The 14028-nt window shown below is 44.0% G+C and overlaps 1 protein-coding gene across 2 annotated transcripts in view; it reads right to left on the bottom strand.

Annotated features, from left to right (window-relative positions):
• Positions 1 to 14028, bottom strand: part of RAPGEF4 (Rap guanine nucleotide exchange factor 4) — a 296859-nt gene that overhangs the window by 245316 nt on the left and 37515 nt on the right. For both annotated transcript variants that reach the window (XM_090045462.1, XM_090045461.1), the window contains exons 2-3: positions 11816 to 11958; positions 6841 to 6929 (exon numbers count right to left, since the gene is read on the bottom strand). In XM_090045462.1, coding sequence (XP_089901588.1) covers positions 6841 to 6929; positions 11816 to 11958 — 232 coding nt within the window. The remainder of the gene's footprint in view (positions 1 to 6840; positions 6930 to 11815; positions 11959 to 14028) is intronic.

The raw sequence follows: 14028 nt of genomic DNA on the forward strand, positions 1-14028 counted from the left end.
GTGAAATTTTACGTTTTCAAAATATGGCTGTACAGTTTTTGTAACCAAGGAGAGGCAGTTTCATATACACAGGATGTAGCACAGGACCAAGACAATCCCAGCTGGGGAGAGCCCTCAGAATCAGAGTGGGCAGCTAGAGTAAGGTTGGTCTCTTCCCCAGTAACTCACCTGCAGGCAGAGAGCCATGGGAACCAGAGCAGCCCACTGTGCTGCTGCAGCAGTTTATCAAACTGTGCTCCCTGCGGAGCTGGGGGCACACAGAAGCTGGCATCACACTGCTGCAATGTAGCAGCATCATAAAAGTAGAAGTCGAGATGGCCAGAGGGAGAGAGGCAGTGTAGCCCAGACAGCATTGGATCCAGCACACAAGAGGTTTGTTTCTCCATCCTGGGCTGCTTGTACACACCACAGGGATTTACTTTTGTTTAATTCTCCCTAAATTAAAGTGGTGGGTTTTTAAAATCACCACTTCAATTTAGGTCAACATAAACCCCTGTGGCATGTACACAAGGGTCAAGCCCGGTCCTTACCTGCCTCTCTGGTGGCAGGGGGAGGAGGGGAAGGGCAAGCTACCAGCGGGCCGAGTGGTCCCTGGGCTGTGGAGGGCCCAGTGCTTACCTCTAAGGTGGCGGCACTGCCCCCCAGGCAGCACCCGCCCACAAGCACCCAGCCCAGCAGTCCCAGAGGTCACTGCAGCTACAGAGGGAAGCACCGCCCCCCTCCCCAGCCATGGAAGGAAGCACCGAGCCCCTGTGCAGCTCAGGCAGGCAGGCAGGCTCCAGAAAGAGAGAAAAACAAAGATCAGGTTCGCCACTTTTTTTTTCTTTCAGTGGAGCCTGCCTGCATGGGTTGCCACTGGGCTTCCAACAGTGTAATCTGTCGCACCATTAAAGCAGTGCAAAAGGGTATTCAAGCCACTTTAAAAGCCAATTTTGTGGCCTGTATAAAGACCCTTGGAGAATCGGAAGGGTCTTCAGCCTCACATCAATGCAAATCTTCCAGGGTAAGGAAGACCTGTGTCACCCAACATTCATACCCTGGAAGGAGAAGTTCTAAAAGAAGGGCTGCCAGAACCATAAGGCTTTGGTCTGGAGTAAGGACTTTCAGGAGTAGTTTGCTTTTATTGAGGTTTTTTTTTTTCTTTTTTTTCCTGCTCTTGAGAGTGTAATGTTTCTAGGGAATTAACTGGTGGCACGGACTGTGGCCAAAACTCAGAAGGTGACCCCAGTTCAGGGGACTGGACTTGCCACATCGGGTATTAACAGTGCCCAGATACTTTCTTGAAAGGGGAAATGAATTTTTTAACACTAACGATTTCTTTTTTTTTTTCCGCTGAACTGATTGACTGTGTTTTATTTTCCTGCATTATATTGAAAAGACTACTCTGTTCCAGAATTGGAATGCCATTAATTTACTCTTCTTGAGCAACAGCATCCCAGCAGTAGCCAGCAGTGATCTGACAGTGCAGGTGAGGTGCTTGAGTCATGATACAACATCATCCAAACAGTTTGGGATCTTTGGGTAACTGACAGTATTCAACTGAGTTCCAGATCGCCATCATCTTTATACCAGAGGTTGGCATGTGGACGGAATATAAGGGAGGAGGAGCCCCAGGAAGATCCCACCACTACATGAGTATGCTCATGGAGACACCCATATCATCTTTGAACCCTCCTTAGTTGTTTTTTTTTAAGATAAAAGGTATGGCAGGTGAGTCGAGGGAGGTCTCCTGGGCACTTGTACAGTCAACATGTACCCATCCTAGTGGGAATGTCACACAAGATAAAAGTGTTTTATTAATTCCCTTATGGGGTCCAAACTAATGCATTGCTTTATTCCTGTGAGTACACCTTTGCTTTGTGAACAATCCCATGGAATCTTTTAAAATCCCAGAGGACTCAGGATAATGATAAAAACATAGAGGAGATGAGACAAAAAAAGAAAACAGAAATAGTTTTAAGGGTCTGGGCATTTTTGCTTAATGTGTTGGATTTATTCAACGTTTTCGCACCTAAAAGTGATTTTGGATGCCTTGAGTTAAAAAAAAAAAAATCATTTCTCTACCCCTTGTATCTTAATTCCACATCTACCCCTTCTGGATACTCTACATCACTAAGGTGACTATATGTCCTGGACAGCTCTGGATTTCAGAAGCTAGTCCTGGCCGGCTGTTAAGAATTATAATGGGCACCTTGGAAATGCAAGGGCATGGGATGCAGTCTGGACAGGAGCTGGAGAGGTCCATAGCACCTTGCAGGCATTCAGCCCTACCCCCACTGATTTGCAAGAGCACAGTGGGAGGGGAGGGAAGGGGAGGCAATGGGGGCAGGGGTGGGGGCAGTGTCCCTGTTTTCCCAGATGGTGCCCCAGATTTCCAGGATTTCCATGTGGTCAGCCTGTGTATCACTCTTACATCCATTCTGAAAAATAAATAAGTGTGTGTTTGAAAAGGTTACATGTTGTAAACACAATGGCTTACGGACTATTTCAGGTAGTTCAGTTTATCTGCTGCCAAGACTTTAATATCAGAGAAACCGAAGGACAAAAGTTAAGGAAAAGCATTCTCATTATGAAGCAGTTTTTCTATAATACCATCCACACAAGAATAAATGTAAACTTCTACAGAAAAAGGTCTCTCCAGGCAACCTACAGTGGCAGTAATTCTCCACATTAGAATTACAATTTGATACTATATGGCCATTATGAATAACAGTCGAGATTAGCCTCTTTATATTAGACTAGGTAATCTGGTTTAAGATACCTTTCTTAGAAGCACTATTTCTTTTCTAGCTTCTAATTAAATTATATACAAATCCCAGCAATTAGGTTACTTCCATATATGCCACAGGAGCCTATGCAAAATATACATCAAAGTACATAATCATTTGTTCCAATCTCAGATGGCTTACAGAGACAGTTTTTGATATTTCACACTGCTTAAGCATATGAAATTCACATGCATGTGTCGCAAAGCACCTCGGTGCTCTCCTCCTATAAAGAGGGGAGGTGTCTAGCAAGGCATTGAGATGCCTACTACTTGTGGAACAGCAAGTAAGGAGCCCAGCTGCAGGTTGCCAGCGCAACCAGTAAAAGTCAGCTGACAGGAAGGGGCAGGGCCTGGCCCCTATATAAACCCCAAGGCTGAGGCCAAGCAGGGAGTTTCCTGCTAGCAGCTGTAGAGGAAGGAGCTCTGCCAGGCTGACTAAAGAGGAGAGACTAGACTGCAGGTATAGCTGTGAGACTGGGGGAAGGATAGAGCACCCCTGATGTGGTGGGACTAATATTATAGCCAAGCGGCTTGAATTTATGTTGTAGCCAAGAGGCTTGAGTTTATGTTTGCTGTTTACACCTGGTGGTTTGGGTGAGGCTATTAAGGGTTGGAGGAGGCCTCACTGGGGACCTATGGTAGCGCAGGTACCCTGGCACCAGAGAGGGCACAGCATTTTGGGGTGCACTGACCCCGGCCCCCAGAGAAGAGGAGTGAAAAGTTGGAGGCCAGGTGTGGCCAAGGCTGCCTGAGCCCTGCGGGGGCTCGAGACCCCGAGGAGGAGAGTTGGGGCTAGGCATGGCTATGGCCACCTGAGCCCACCTGAGAGTGAGAAGACCCAGAGCCAAGGGACAGTGAGATAAGCCCCAGAGTCAAGGGGGCAGCGAGACAAGGGCGCCTGTGGGGTGCAGTTGCGAGACAAGGCTGTGGAAAGCCAGAGTGCCAGAGGGTGTGGTGAGAGACAAGGGATGGGGAGGGCCCGAGTGCCAGAGAGAGGGTGCAGAGAGCAAGACAGACCAAACAACGTCTGGTACATCAGCAAGGCTTGCGATGTGGTACAGGGGTGGTTGGAGCCATGCATTGCCCATAAGGCTGGGGTGCACCGAAACCCATTGTAAGAACAAGATGAGTGCCAGCAGGAGAAAACCATGTCCAAGAGGATGAAAAGCAGCCTCCCTTTAATATTTAAGACATGGTGGGCAAAATTTTGAGAGTGTTTGAAGGAAACTTGGCATGGTACGGGGTGGTAGGGGAGATAATGGCTGCTCCTAGGACCCCGCTCCATGACAGCACGTTAAGTTCAAAAGACAATGCACGTAACTGTAAGCATCTACAAATGACAGAATAATCTATGTTTAACAGAAATTACATCCATATTTTCTCCAAGGTTCTTCTGACACTACGGACTGTGGTGTACCTGTGCTAGAGGAGGTACCAGGAGCAGTCAAAGCACAGCAACAAATTGTTCAGCGTGGGCTGATTTACCCTGCTTCTCAACATAGTAAACTAGCCTATGCTGAGCTTGGGAGCTGTCACAGATAGACCACCGCTGTCACCCAAACTAGCCTAGATTGCGTATCTCAGTGCTATATGGCAGCTTGCAATGTAAACACATTCTTCATTCCAAAATAGTAGCTCTTTCTTAAACATGTAGCATGTCAATGCTACCGAAACACCAGGAAAAAAATCAACCCTGGGATTTTTCTCCTCTTTGAAACCCTTCCCTTTTGTGTGCTTCATAATGTCATCTAAATTTTTTCATTCTACTAGACACAAACGAAGAAAGTCTCTGTTTACCGTTCACTGAGCTCCATGTTCAAACCCCACATACAATACCTATGTGGTATTTCCAACTATTTCGTCCAAAAAGAAAAGTAAGTAATGAGAACAGAAAGGATCACCTGTGTGCCTTCTAGGGTGCTATATTTACTATTGAAACACAAACAATGTCTTCTTCAGTTTATCCTTCTTTACTTACACAGATAGTGCTTAAGCAACTGGTGTAAAGCAGCCCATACACCCTCAAAATATACTGGAGACATAATACTGTAATTTCTCTGAATTGTAATTTTTTACCCCATTTTAATGGCAAGTAAAATTGCTGCTGAGGTTCAGAGTAGTTAGTGTAAGTCTGTCTCCCACAGGAACAGAACTACCAGTAATAGAGGAATCTGTTCCAATCAAAACTCCAGAAACTGACAGATTAAATACCTGAATGAGCTTTTCAAATTAGCCATCTTCTTTCTTATGTATTCTTGTACTGCCCTCTTGTGACAGATTATAGTTTTGCAAGTAGTAAAACAGCAATTTACACAAGACAAGGGAAAAGAAATTTTACCTATCGAATCTTAAATTGGTCTCTCTTGTAACAGTGATTTCACTAAAACTAAGTCAACCTGGAGAATATTTGATATTATAAATATAGCAAAGAACAATGTATTTCAACAGTGTGAGAGGGCGGCATGCTCATTTGGTCAATCATTATTACAGAAATAGTAAAACTTGCTCAGTTGGTAGCAGCTAAGGACTTGTCACTATGGAAAGACAGTAAACTGTAAGTTAGGGTGTGAATTTACAGCCCACTGGCTAGTCAGCATTATTTTCTGACACAAAAACTTGTGGAGTACACTAAGTGCAAGGTAACTTACCGACTTAAAAGTAGAATAAATTATCTTACACCAAAGGCCTTTTTAGTGCACACTTAAAGTGCCCAGGAACAGTTAATGGAAAGTAGCTAGGGTACTGCAAATTAAAACCCAAGATCACTGCACACTATCTGCGCCATGTAGACAACCCCCAAGTAAAATTTAACTGATTATCGCATTTTAAAGCAAGATAGCTGATATTAACGTGCATATGCTATTAATGATCTGCCATTATAAAAACTGGCTTGTTTTTAACCAGCTTTCCAGTTCACCTTTAAAGATAATAACAGAAATGAGAACAACATCAATACCAAATCATAACTGCTATGATCCTGGAATCATATGGCATGTACAGACATTCACTATCCCAGGATAAACTCCCCTGAGATTGACTTAACATGGGTTGTTCCCAGGTTATTTTTCTACTGGATGGGCCATTTTTATTCTGGGAGAAAAAGCCTGAATGTCTGTACACTCATAACTTCCCCAAGAGAAACTGAGTATCTGTATAAGGCCATAAAAATTTAGGGCCAAAATGGAAATGGAAATGGAAATGGAAAAGTCATGCCCCCTCTGCACTGAGGCAGGATTGTGTATGCTTAGACTATACCTAACAGTGGTTCTACAGCCTTCTTAGAAAGATTGATCCAATGCTTCACTATAATTAGAAAGTTTTCCCCAATATCCAACCTCAGTCTTCCTTTTTGCAAATTTAGCTGATTTCTTCTTGTTCTATTCCAAGTGAAGATGCAGACCAACTGACTACCATCTCCTTTACAACAACATTTGACATAATCTGCAGAAAACTCATTCTGGTGAATCATCCTCCTGGAAAACAAGCGCATTTGTATATGTACTGAAAATAATTTCCAGGGATGTCAAATTATTAACATTTTACTAAGTGCAGTAGTTTTTTCCTTTCTCTCCTACTTCCTTGTCTTATAAATATTTTATTCCTCGGTTTCAGGCCTAGCTCACCAGCAATGCCAACATTTTGATGCGACTACAAGAGAGTTCTTATTCTGAAGTGAGGGCTGCAGTTATACTATTAGGATTACTGACTGCGGCTACAGTTAAAACCTTTTTAGCTGGGAAATAAAGATTTCTAGGGAATTCAGATAATGAAGTTCCTGTATACCATGAAAAATCACCATATGAAAGAACATAGTGACTCATGTTTGATATTCAGAATCGGAACACTTTTCATAGTAGTAATTTTAAGTTTCCTGAAATCAGTAACATGGTTCCTTCCAACAAGGCTAAAGGACAAAGGGAACAAAAGAGAGAAACATTAACACAATCAACACGCTTGCGATGGAGAAAAAAAAAGTACCAATGAAAACTAAGCCATCATTACCCAAGTCTTTAAAGAATTCAAAACATTTCTTGTCACCTTACAACTGGCTTGTTTTAAAGAAACATTTTTACCTGGTGGTTGCTTGTATCTGAAACTTTAACATCCAGCGATCCTGTCAAAACAGCATACCAATTTGTTCCAATATCACCCTGACGAAATACTAGAAAAGCAAAATATAAGTAAAAAAATGTTCTGTAAGAATAACTAACAAGAGCAACAAGTTCCTCCCCTCCCCCTGCCCACACTGCTGTATTACTGCAGTGATAATTAGCACCACAGGACTTGCTATACTATATCATATTATAGACAGACAAAATACTCATGACACTACAGCATATGATTTCAGAATATCTATGCACAGGACATTGGTACAAAAGTAGTAAAAAACATTGTTTTAGCCATCCTTCTGCTTTGTTTCCCTTTTTATTGCTCTTCTAATTAAGTGGAACTAAAGAACATAAGACCTGCCATCTACTGGGTCAGACAATAAGTCCATCTTACCAAATATCCTGTCACATAATGGCAGAGACCTTCTGAATTTGCATTTCTATTAGGGCTGTGCGAAGCTTTGGGTACTGATTCAATTTGGAGGAGATTTGGTGCCCAAACCTCTGAATTGAATTGGGAGACCAATAAAGGTATGAATCAATTCGACACCTCCAAGTCAATTCTGAACTGCCCCCAGGTTGGGGGGGAGGCAATCCCCATGGCACCCCACTGCCCTGTGCTGTGTGGGGGCACTCTTCCATAAGCCCCCAACCCCCACCTGACTCTAGTGTCCCAGCGCTTTAATCCCAGGGCAGGGCAGACATTGACAGGGCCAGGAGAGCGGGCAGGGGTTGGGGGCCCATGGCAGAGCCCCCCACACAGTGCAGGGCAGTTGGGGACAGCAGGGATTGCCCCCCCCGACCCCCACCCCACACGCACACACACACACACACACACACACACCTGGCAAGAGCTAGTAGTGGGACCTTTTTTTTTTTCCTTTTAAGAGCCAGGACACTGGGGCCAGGAGAGGCAGCCATTGACAGGCCTGGGAGAGCAGACAGGGAGGGGATGGGGCCTGTTTGATTCAGAGATTCTGCCAATTTGTGACAGTGATTTGAATCACCAAATCGAATCACTATCCCCCGAATTGGCCAAATCCAAATCTGAAGTGAATACTAGCCACTTCCCACAGGCCTAATTTCTATGTACCTTAGACCTTTAAAGCACTTGTTGATTTCCCTTTCCAGAAAGATCAGTCACACTTTATGTTAAGGTTCTATTAATAAATGGTTAAGAGACACCTTAAATGGCTAATCACTTGTTACAGCTGCTTAAAGAGACTGATATTGTTTCTATAGCTGGCTTACAATAATTTACAACATATACATAAGAAAATGAATAAGTATATTCGATATGCATATACAAAAAAAATCAAATCCACTTTATGAATGGAAAAAGAAGGGAAGGCACACAAATCTTTAAAAAAAATTGGCCAATATGTCTGTGGAAAAATTCTGTGCTACCCCCCCACCCTCCCCCATTTTTATTAACATCAATAACATCAAATCAAAATTATGTTCATGTTATATATGCATTATATATCTACCTTATTTAGACAAAGTTTATTATCACTGTATGTTTTTGCTGGCTTTGCATATCATCTTTTTTTTTTTTTTACTTCATCTGGGCCAAATCTTTCAGTCCTAGCTCAAATAAAATGCCCACTACAGTCAGTCACAGTTTTGGCTGTGCGAGAACTGCAGCATTTGGCTATTAAAACATTGGCACTTGTGTGATTACCAGGGATCCTGGTTTTCTCCATTTAAAAATCACAAATTCTCTAATAAAAATCCCCAATATCTGTGTTATTCCACAATTAAAATGAAATGCCACTTAACACCGAAAAATGTAAGGTTCTCCACCTTGGGAGGAAAAACCTGCAGCATCCTTATAGGCTCGGCAGTCCTATGTTGGATAGCACTACAGAAGAAAGAGACTTGGGGGTCATCATTGACCACAAGATGAACATCAGTCTGCAATGCGATGCTGCGGCTAGTAAAGTGACCAAAACGCTGGCGTGCATCCATAGATGCTTCTCGAGCAAATCCCGGGACGTCGTTCTCCCCTTGTACTCGGCCTTGGTGAGGCCGCAGCTGGAGTACTGCGTCCGGTTTTGGGCTCCACAATTCAAAAAGGATGTGGAGAAGCTTGAGAGAGTCCAGAGGAGAGCCACGCGCATGATCAGAGGTCAGGAAAACAGATCTTACGATGACAGGCTGAGAGCCATGGGACTCTTTAGCCTGGAAAAGCGTAGGCTCAGGGGTGATCTGATGGCCACCTATAAGTTTATCAGGGGTGACCACCAGGATCTGGGGGAACGTCTGTTCACCAGAGCACCCCGAGGGATGACGAGGTCGAATGGTCACGAACTCCTGCAAGACCATTTCAGGCTGGACATAAGGAAGAATTTCTTTACTGTCCGAGCCCCCAAGGTCTGGAACAGTCTGCCAGTGGAGGTGGTTCAAGCACCTACACTGAACACCTTCAAAAGTAAATTGGATGCTTATCTTGCTGGGATCCTATGACCCCAGCTGACTTCCTGCCCTTTGGGTAGGGGGCTGGACTCGATGATCTCCCGAGGTCCCTTCCAGCCCTAATGTCTATGAAAATCTATGAAAAATATATACAGAAAGAGAGAGAGAGGTATCAGTTGAACACTATGTTTTCTATGTTTTATTGAAATATTTACAATTTTAAAGCAGTTTGGAAGCTACCAGTGCCTCAGTCATTATATTAAAACTAGTAAATTGCTTGTCAAGAATGATGGGGGGAGCAGGGACGGAGGGTGGGGAAGCTTGCTAACCCTAATCCCCTCATGCCACTGTCACCTGCTAGGAGTAGGGTTGGGGGGAAGCTTTCCCTGCCATCCTTTGTGTCCTCCTGTGCCAGCACCATGTGCTGCTGCCTCCAAGGAAAAGGGCTGTGGGGAGGCGGGGGACGGGATGCGAGACCAGTGCCACTGGCCTTGCCCCCTGCCACTTTGTCCCTGCCATCATGGGGCATGCCAATGCTGCCTCCTGTCCGTAATGCTCTTGGAGCACTCTGATTGATTGTTTCAGTAACCAATCAGAGTGCTCCAAGAGCATTACAGACAGACAGATGGACTAAGCCCTTTATTATATTAGAATAAATTCTAAATACCTAAATATTTTGGCATTTGATTTTGTTTTTTTATCATGACAAATCAGAGTTCTCCCTGCTTCCTTCACTCACCAGGATGTGGGTCCAGCTGCAGCTGTCCTCCCCTGCTGCTTTGTGGTCCTGAGCAGCTCTGATATGCTAGTGCCCTGCCCCGACCAGGTTTTAGCAACTCATTCCCAGTGCCCCTCACTCCTGACCCACAATCCCCTGGCCCTGCCAGTGCCCCTCACTCCCCACCCACAGCCCCCTGGCTTTGCCAATGCCCCTCACTCCCAACCTACAGCCCCCAACACCTCCCAGCCCTACTACTGGTGACCTTCATTTCTGATCCACCATCAACTGTCCCTGCTGGTGCCCCTCACTCCTGACCTGCAGGCCCCTGGCCTTGCTGGTGCCCCTCACTCCTGAGCCACAGCCCTTTGTCCCACCCAGCCCTTCTAGAGGGGGGGCCCCAGTTGCCTCCCACCCCACCTGGCCCCATGCCAACTCACAGGTCTCCAGTGGGGGAAGGAGGTGGGCAGGTCCTTTGGGAGCAGTGGGAAGCTGGGTAGATGGGTCACCAGAGACAAGTGCCAATGCTCTTAGGGACAGGGGTGGCTGCATGCAACCAGAAGATGCTGTCCAGGGCGGAGGGGGCTGTGGCCAGGCTGCCTGGCATTGTGTGGGAGCCTCAGCCTGAGGCAAAGGGTGAAACAGGCATCCCTCCTCTTACTTCCAGCCCATGCTTGGGCCAGATTTGCCCTGTCACCATCCACACAAGTGGGAGTTGCTCCAGCCACTGTGGGTGGGATGGAGACTAGGGCTGCCTTCCCCAGCCCAATCATAGCACTAGGAAGGGGCACTCAGCTCAGCTGGGCTCATTTCCCTTCGCCAACCCAATTCAAGCACTGGGGAGGGGAACTGAGAGATCAGGCTCCGTCAACACCCCCACAAGTGGGTGTTGCTCCAGCCACTGTGGGTGGGATGGAGACTAGGCCTGCCTTCCCCAACCTGATCATAGCACTGGGGTGGGAAGCTCAGCTCAGCTGGGCACCTGGACTCCTTCCCCCAGTGTTGGTAGGCATCCGCCCACCCGGATCTGGACAGTCCCTAACCCCTGGACCTCCAACTCCCCCCCCCCACCCATAGACTTACCTGTATCCAGCTGCTGAGGCTTCTCCCACCATCCTGCCTGGCTGTATGCCAGTCACATGCATGTGAGGACACTCCAGCCAACCTCTCCCTGCTCCCCTCAGCCCCAAGCAGCCCCTTGCAAGGTGAAATCCACCATTTCCCACAGTTTTCTACTTTAAAGAAGAAAATCTGCATTTTTCTGCAGCAAATGGAAAACCCAGATCCCTGATGATTATACAGCACCAGACTTCTTATCACTCTTCCAAGCCCCAAAGCCTGCACATGCAAGGGTTGCAAAGGAAACTTACCACAAAAATGAGGGCTTTTGTATCAAGGGTGACTGCAGATCACGTGCTACTACTAATACCAAGCTCTTACATAACACCTTTTAATCCTTACTTCTTAAGGCACTTTAAAAATAGATAGATATCATCATTTTACAGATGTGGAAATTGAAACACTGGGAGGTAAAATTACTTGGTCAAGATCACCTAGCATACTAGTGGCAGAGTCCAGGAGGGTCACAGCATTGCATCCAGTAGGAGCATGGCTTCCCCTGACTTATGATAAAACACCATTAGCTGAATTGCATCTCCCACAGCACTTTAGTCACCCCTAAAGTAACTCTAGAATGTAAGCACGATACCCCATAAATTAAATTTCCTTATCTGTCCCTAGGAGAGAATCCTAGGTTAGTCCTTGAAGTACTCTAAATATATCTCATCATGAAAAGTATCTTACATGTGATTCCCTTTTCCAGATTTTCATAATAACCACAGAGACATATCTGCTGAAGAAGGTTTGGATGAAATTTTTCAAAAGCTTTAACTTCTTTCAGTCGCGTGAATATTATATCTACATCTTCACTGGAACGTTCCAGTGGCCTGGAAAGATAAAAAGGCACAGTTTAAAAATGTTAGCATTTGTAAGCCAACTAAACATAGGCTATAAGTGTGTACAATAACTCTAAACCCATTCCAAATAATTGCAACACCTAACCACCACTTGAAATGTTGTTGTCATCATTGTCATCTGTTTTTAGGTTACTGGCTGAAGATCCCATTAGGCATTAAAGTCCTATTGTATCCAGCACTGCATAAGCATATATAAAGACATCATCTCTGCCTTAAAGAGCTTACAGTTTTTAAAAAACAAGTGAGGAAAAAAGAGTAAACATAGATTTTTAGGTTTCAAAGCCAGGCTTTATGGCTGAAGATATAGGAGGCTACTAGAATTTGTCCAAAGTGGAAGATTTCTATTTGACTAAGAAAAGCTAATGAGCATGCTCCAAACTAGTGCAGCCACCACTGTCTTCTGCATTTTACTTGGCTGCATCCTCTGCTCTGTTTTCTGCACATAGGCATTAATACAAAGAATTCCAACCAATCTATTCTTTTTCCCCACTGGTTCTCTCCCTTTCTTTGCATTTGGAAAATGAAATGTTGCAAGCTGGATATGAACCACAGCTTTAAAAGAAAAGAGATCTAAGTTTCTCTAAAAAGACATAAAGAGGTATGTGAAGACTGATAAAAATGAGTAGAGGTGTTCCAAGCGGGAGAGACTTTAAACAATGTGGTTAAAAAATTGTGTGAGCCAACATATAAGCAAGCCTCTAACTGACAGCATTAGGAAGAATCTTCCATAATGGTCTAAAATAGAGCTTCTGTACCTTCTTTTGAAGCATGGAGTTGACAAGCAGTAGATTTGAGACACTGCAACTGAAAGACCACTAGCTTCCTCTGCTAATCAGTGTTAATGTCCTACTACTTTACCCTAGAAATCCATGTTCTGAAATTATTCATATACAAAAGAGGCTAGGAGGAGTTATATAATTATCAGTGCACTGTAGGAGTACCCACTGGACCTAGTGCTGCCACATTTCAGTTAATTTAACTGACCAAGATGGCAATTTATCCAGTAGATACTATCTTTAAAAAAAACCTCAAAATGATGTACATGGAAGTAGACAAAGTTTAAGTTAATGTTACACTTATTTATCATTTGCATCCATATATGATATTCTCCATTTGAGTGCTTTTCCTGCCAAGAGATTTCTGGTGATTTCTCTTTGGTCATCCATAAACTTTGGGATCATAATCTCTGGCCCAATGAGGAACACTATATCCCTCTCACATTGAGCCTCTTGTCCTCAACTTCTAAGTAAATTGCGCCCTGAAGGCATTAAATCTCTATCCTCATTTGCGCTCTAATTTACGCTTATTAGCTACAGATGAGAGTAATAATTCTCTGGTGTATACAGTTGTTTCTTCATCATATCCTCTTACCTCGCACCTTAGGGATATCCTTTACCTACTTCAAACTACAATCAAATTACAACTGTTCCCTTTTGAAATCTTTCAAGCAAAGATTTTCATCCTCCCTATTTCTTTTTTTAAACTGTGCACTAGCTGCCAGTTATTAGTAAGTATTAATTCTCTTGTCAAAATGCTTTTAAGAAGATTAGGTGGTGCAGCTTGAAAACAAAATTAAAATCCATTTATACTATATCCCTATCTAAATGATGCTGACACTTTGAACACTAACTCAGTTATTTCATGTACCCTTAAACTTAACAGCAAAGGTTGACAAAGAAACAGAAGGGGATGGTAATAGTTCTCAGCCCAACCTTTTTTCTGATAGAAGCCCTACATTGGTTATGTCAAACTTAATTCTTCAAGTTTTTAAAATAAATCTGTGTCATGTTGCCTTCAGTTGTTTTCCTTTTCACTGTCATTCTCCTTCAACTGCAAACAGCCATGTTGGAAATGCTGGAACATTATGCTACTACAAAAGAATATGCACCGTATCAAAGTAAATGTGCTTGAAAAAAAAAAATCAAATAAATGTATTCTGAACTTCCTGTGCTATACTCACACAGATGGTACCAGCGCAGGCTAGGAAAGGCACCATAAATTAAAATCTTTAAAGCCCTGATGATGTAATTTGTAATACAC

The sequence above is a fragment of the Crocodylus siamensis genome, chromosome 4 (genome assembly GCF_052110815.1).
Source record: "Crocodylus siamensis isolate JL-2025a chromosome 4, ASM5211081v1, whole genome shotgun sequence".
In the NCBI taxonomy this organism is placed as follows: domain Eukaryota; kingdom Metazoa; phylum Chordata; order Crocodylia; family Crocodylidae; genus Crocodylus; species Crocodylus siamensis.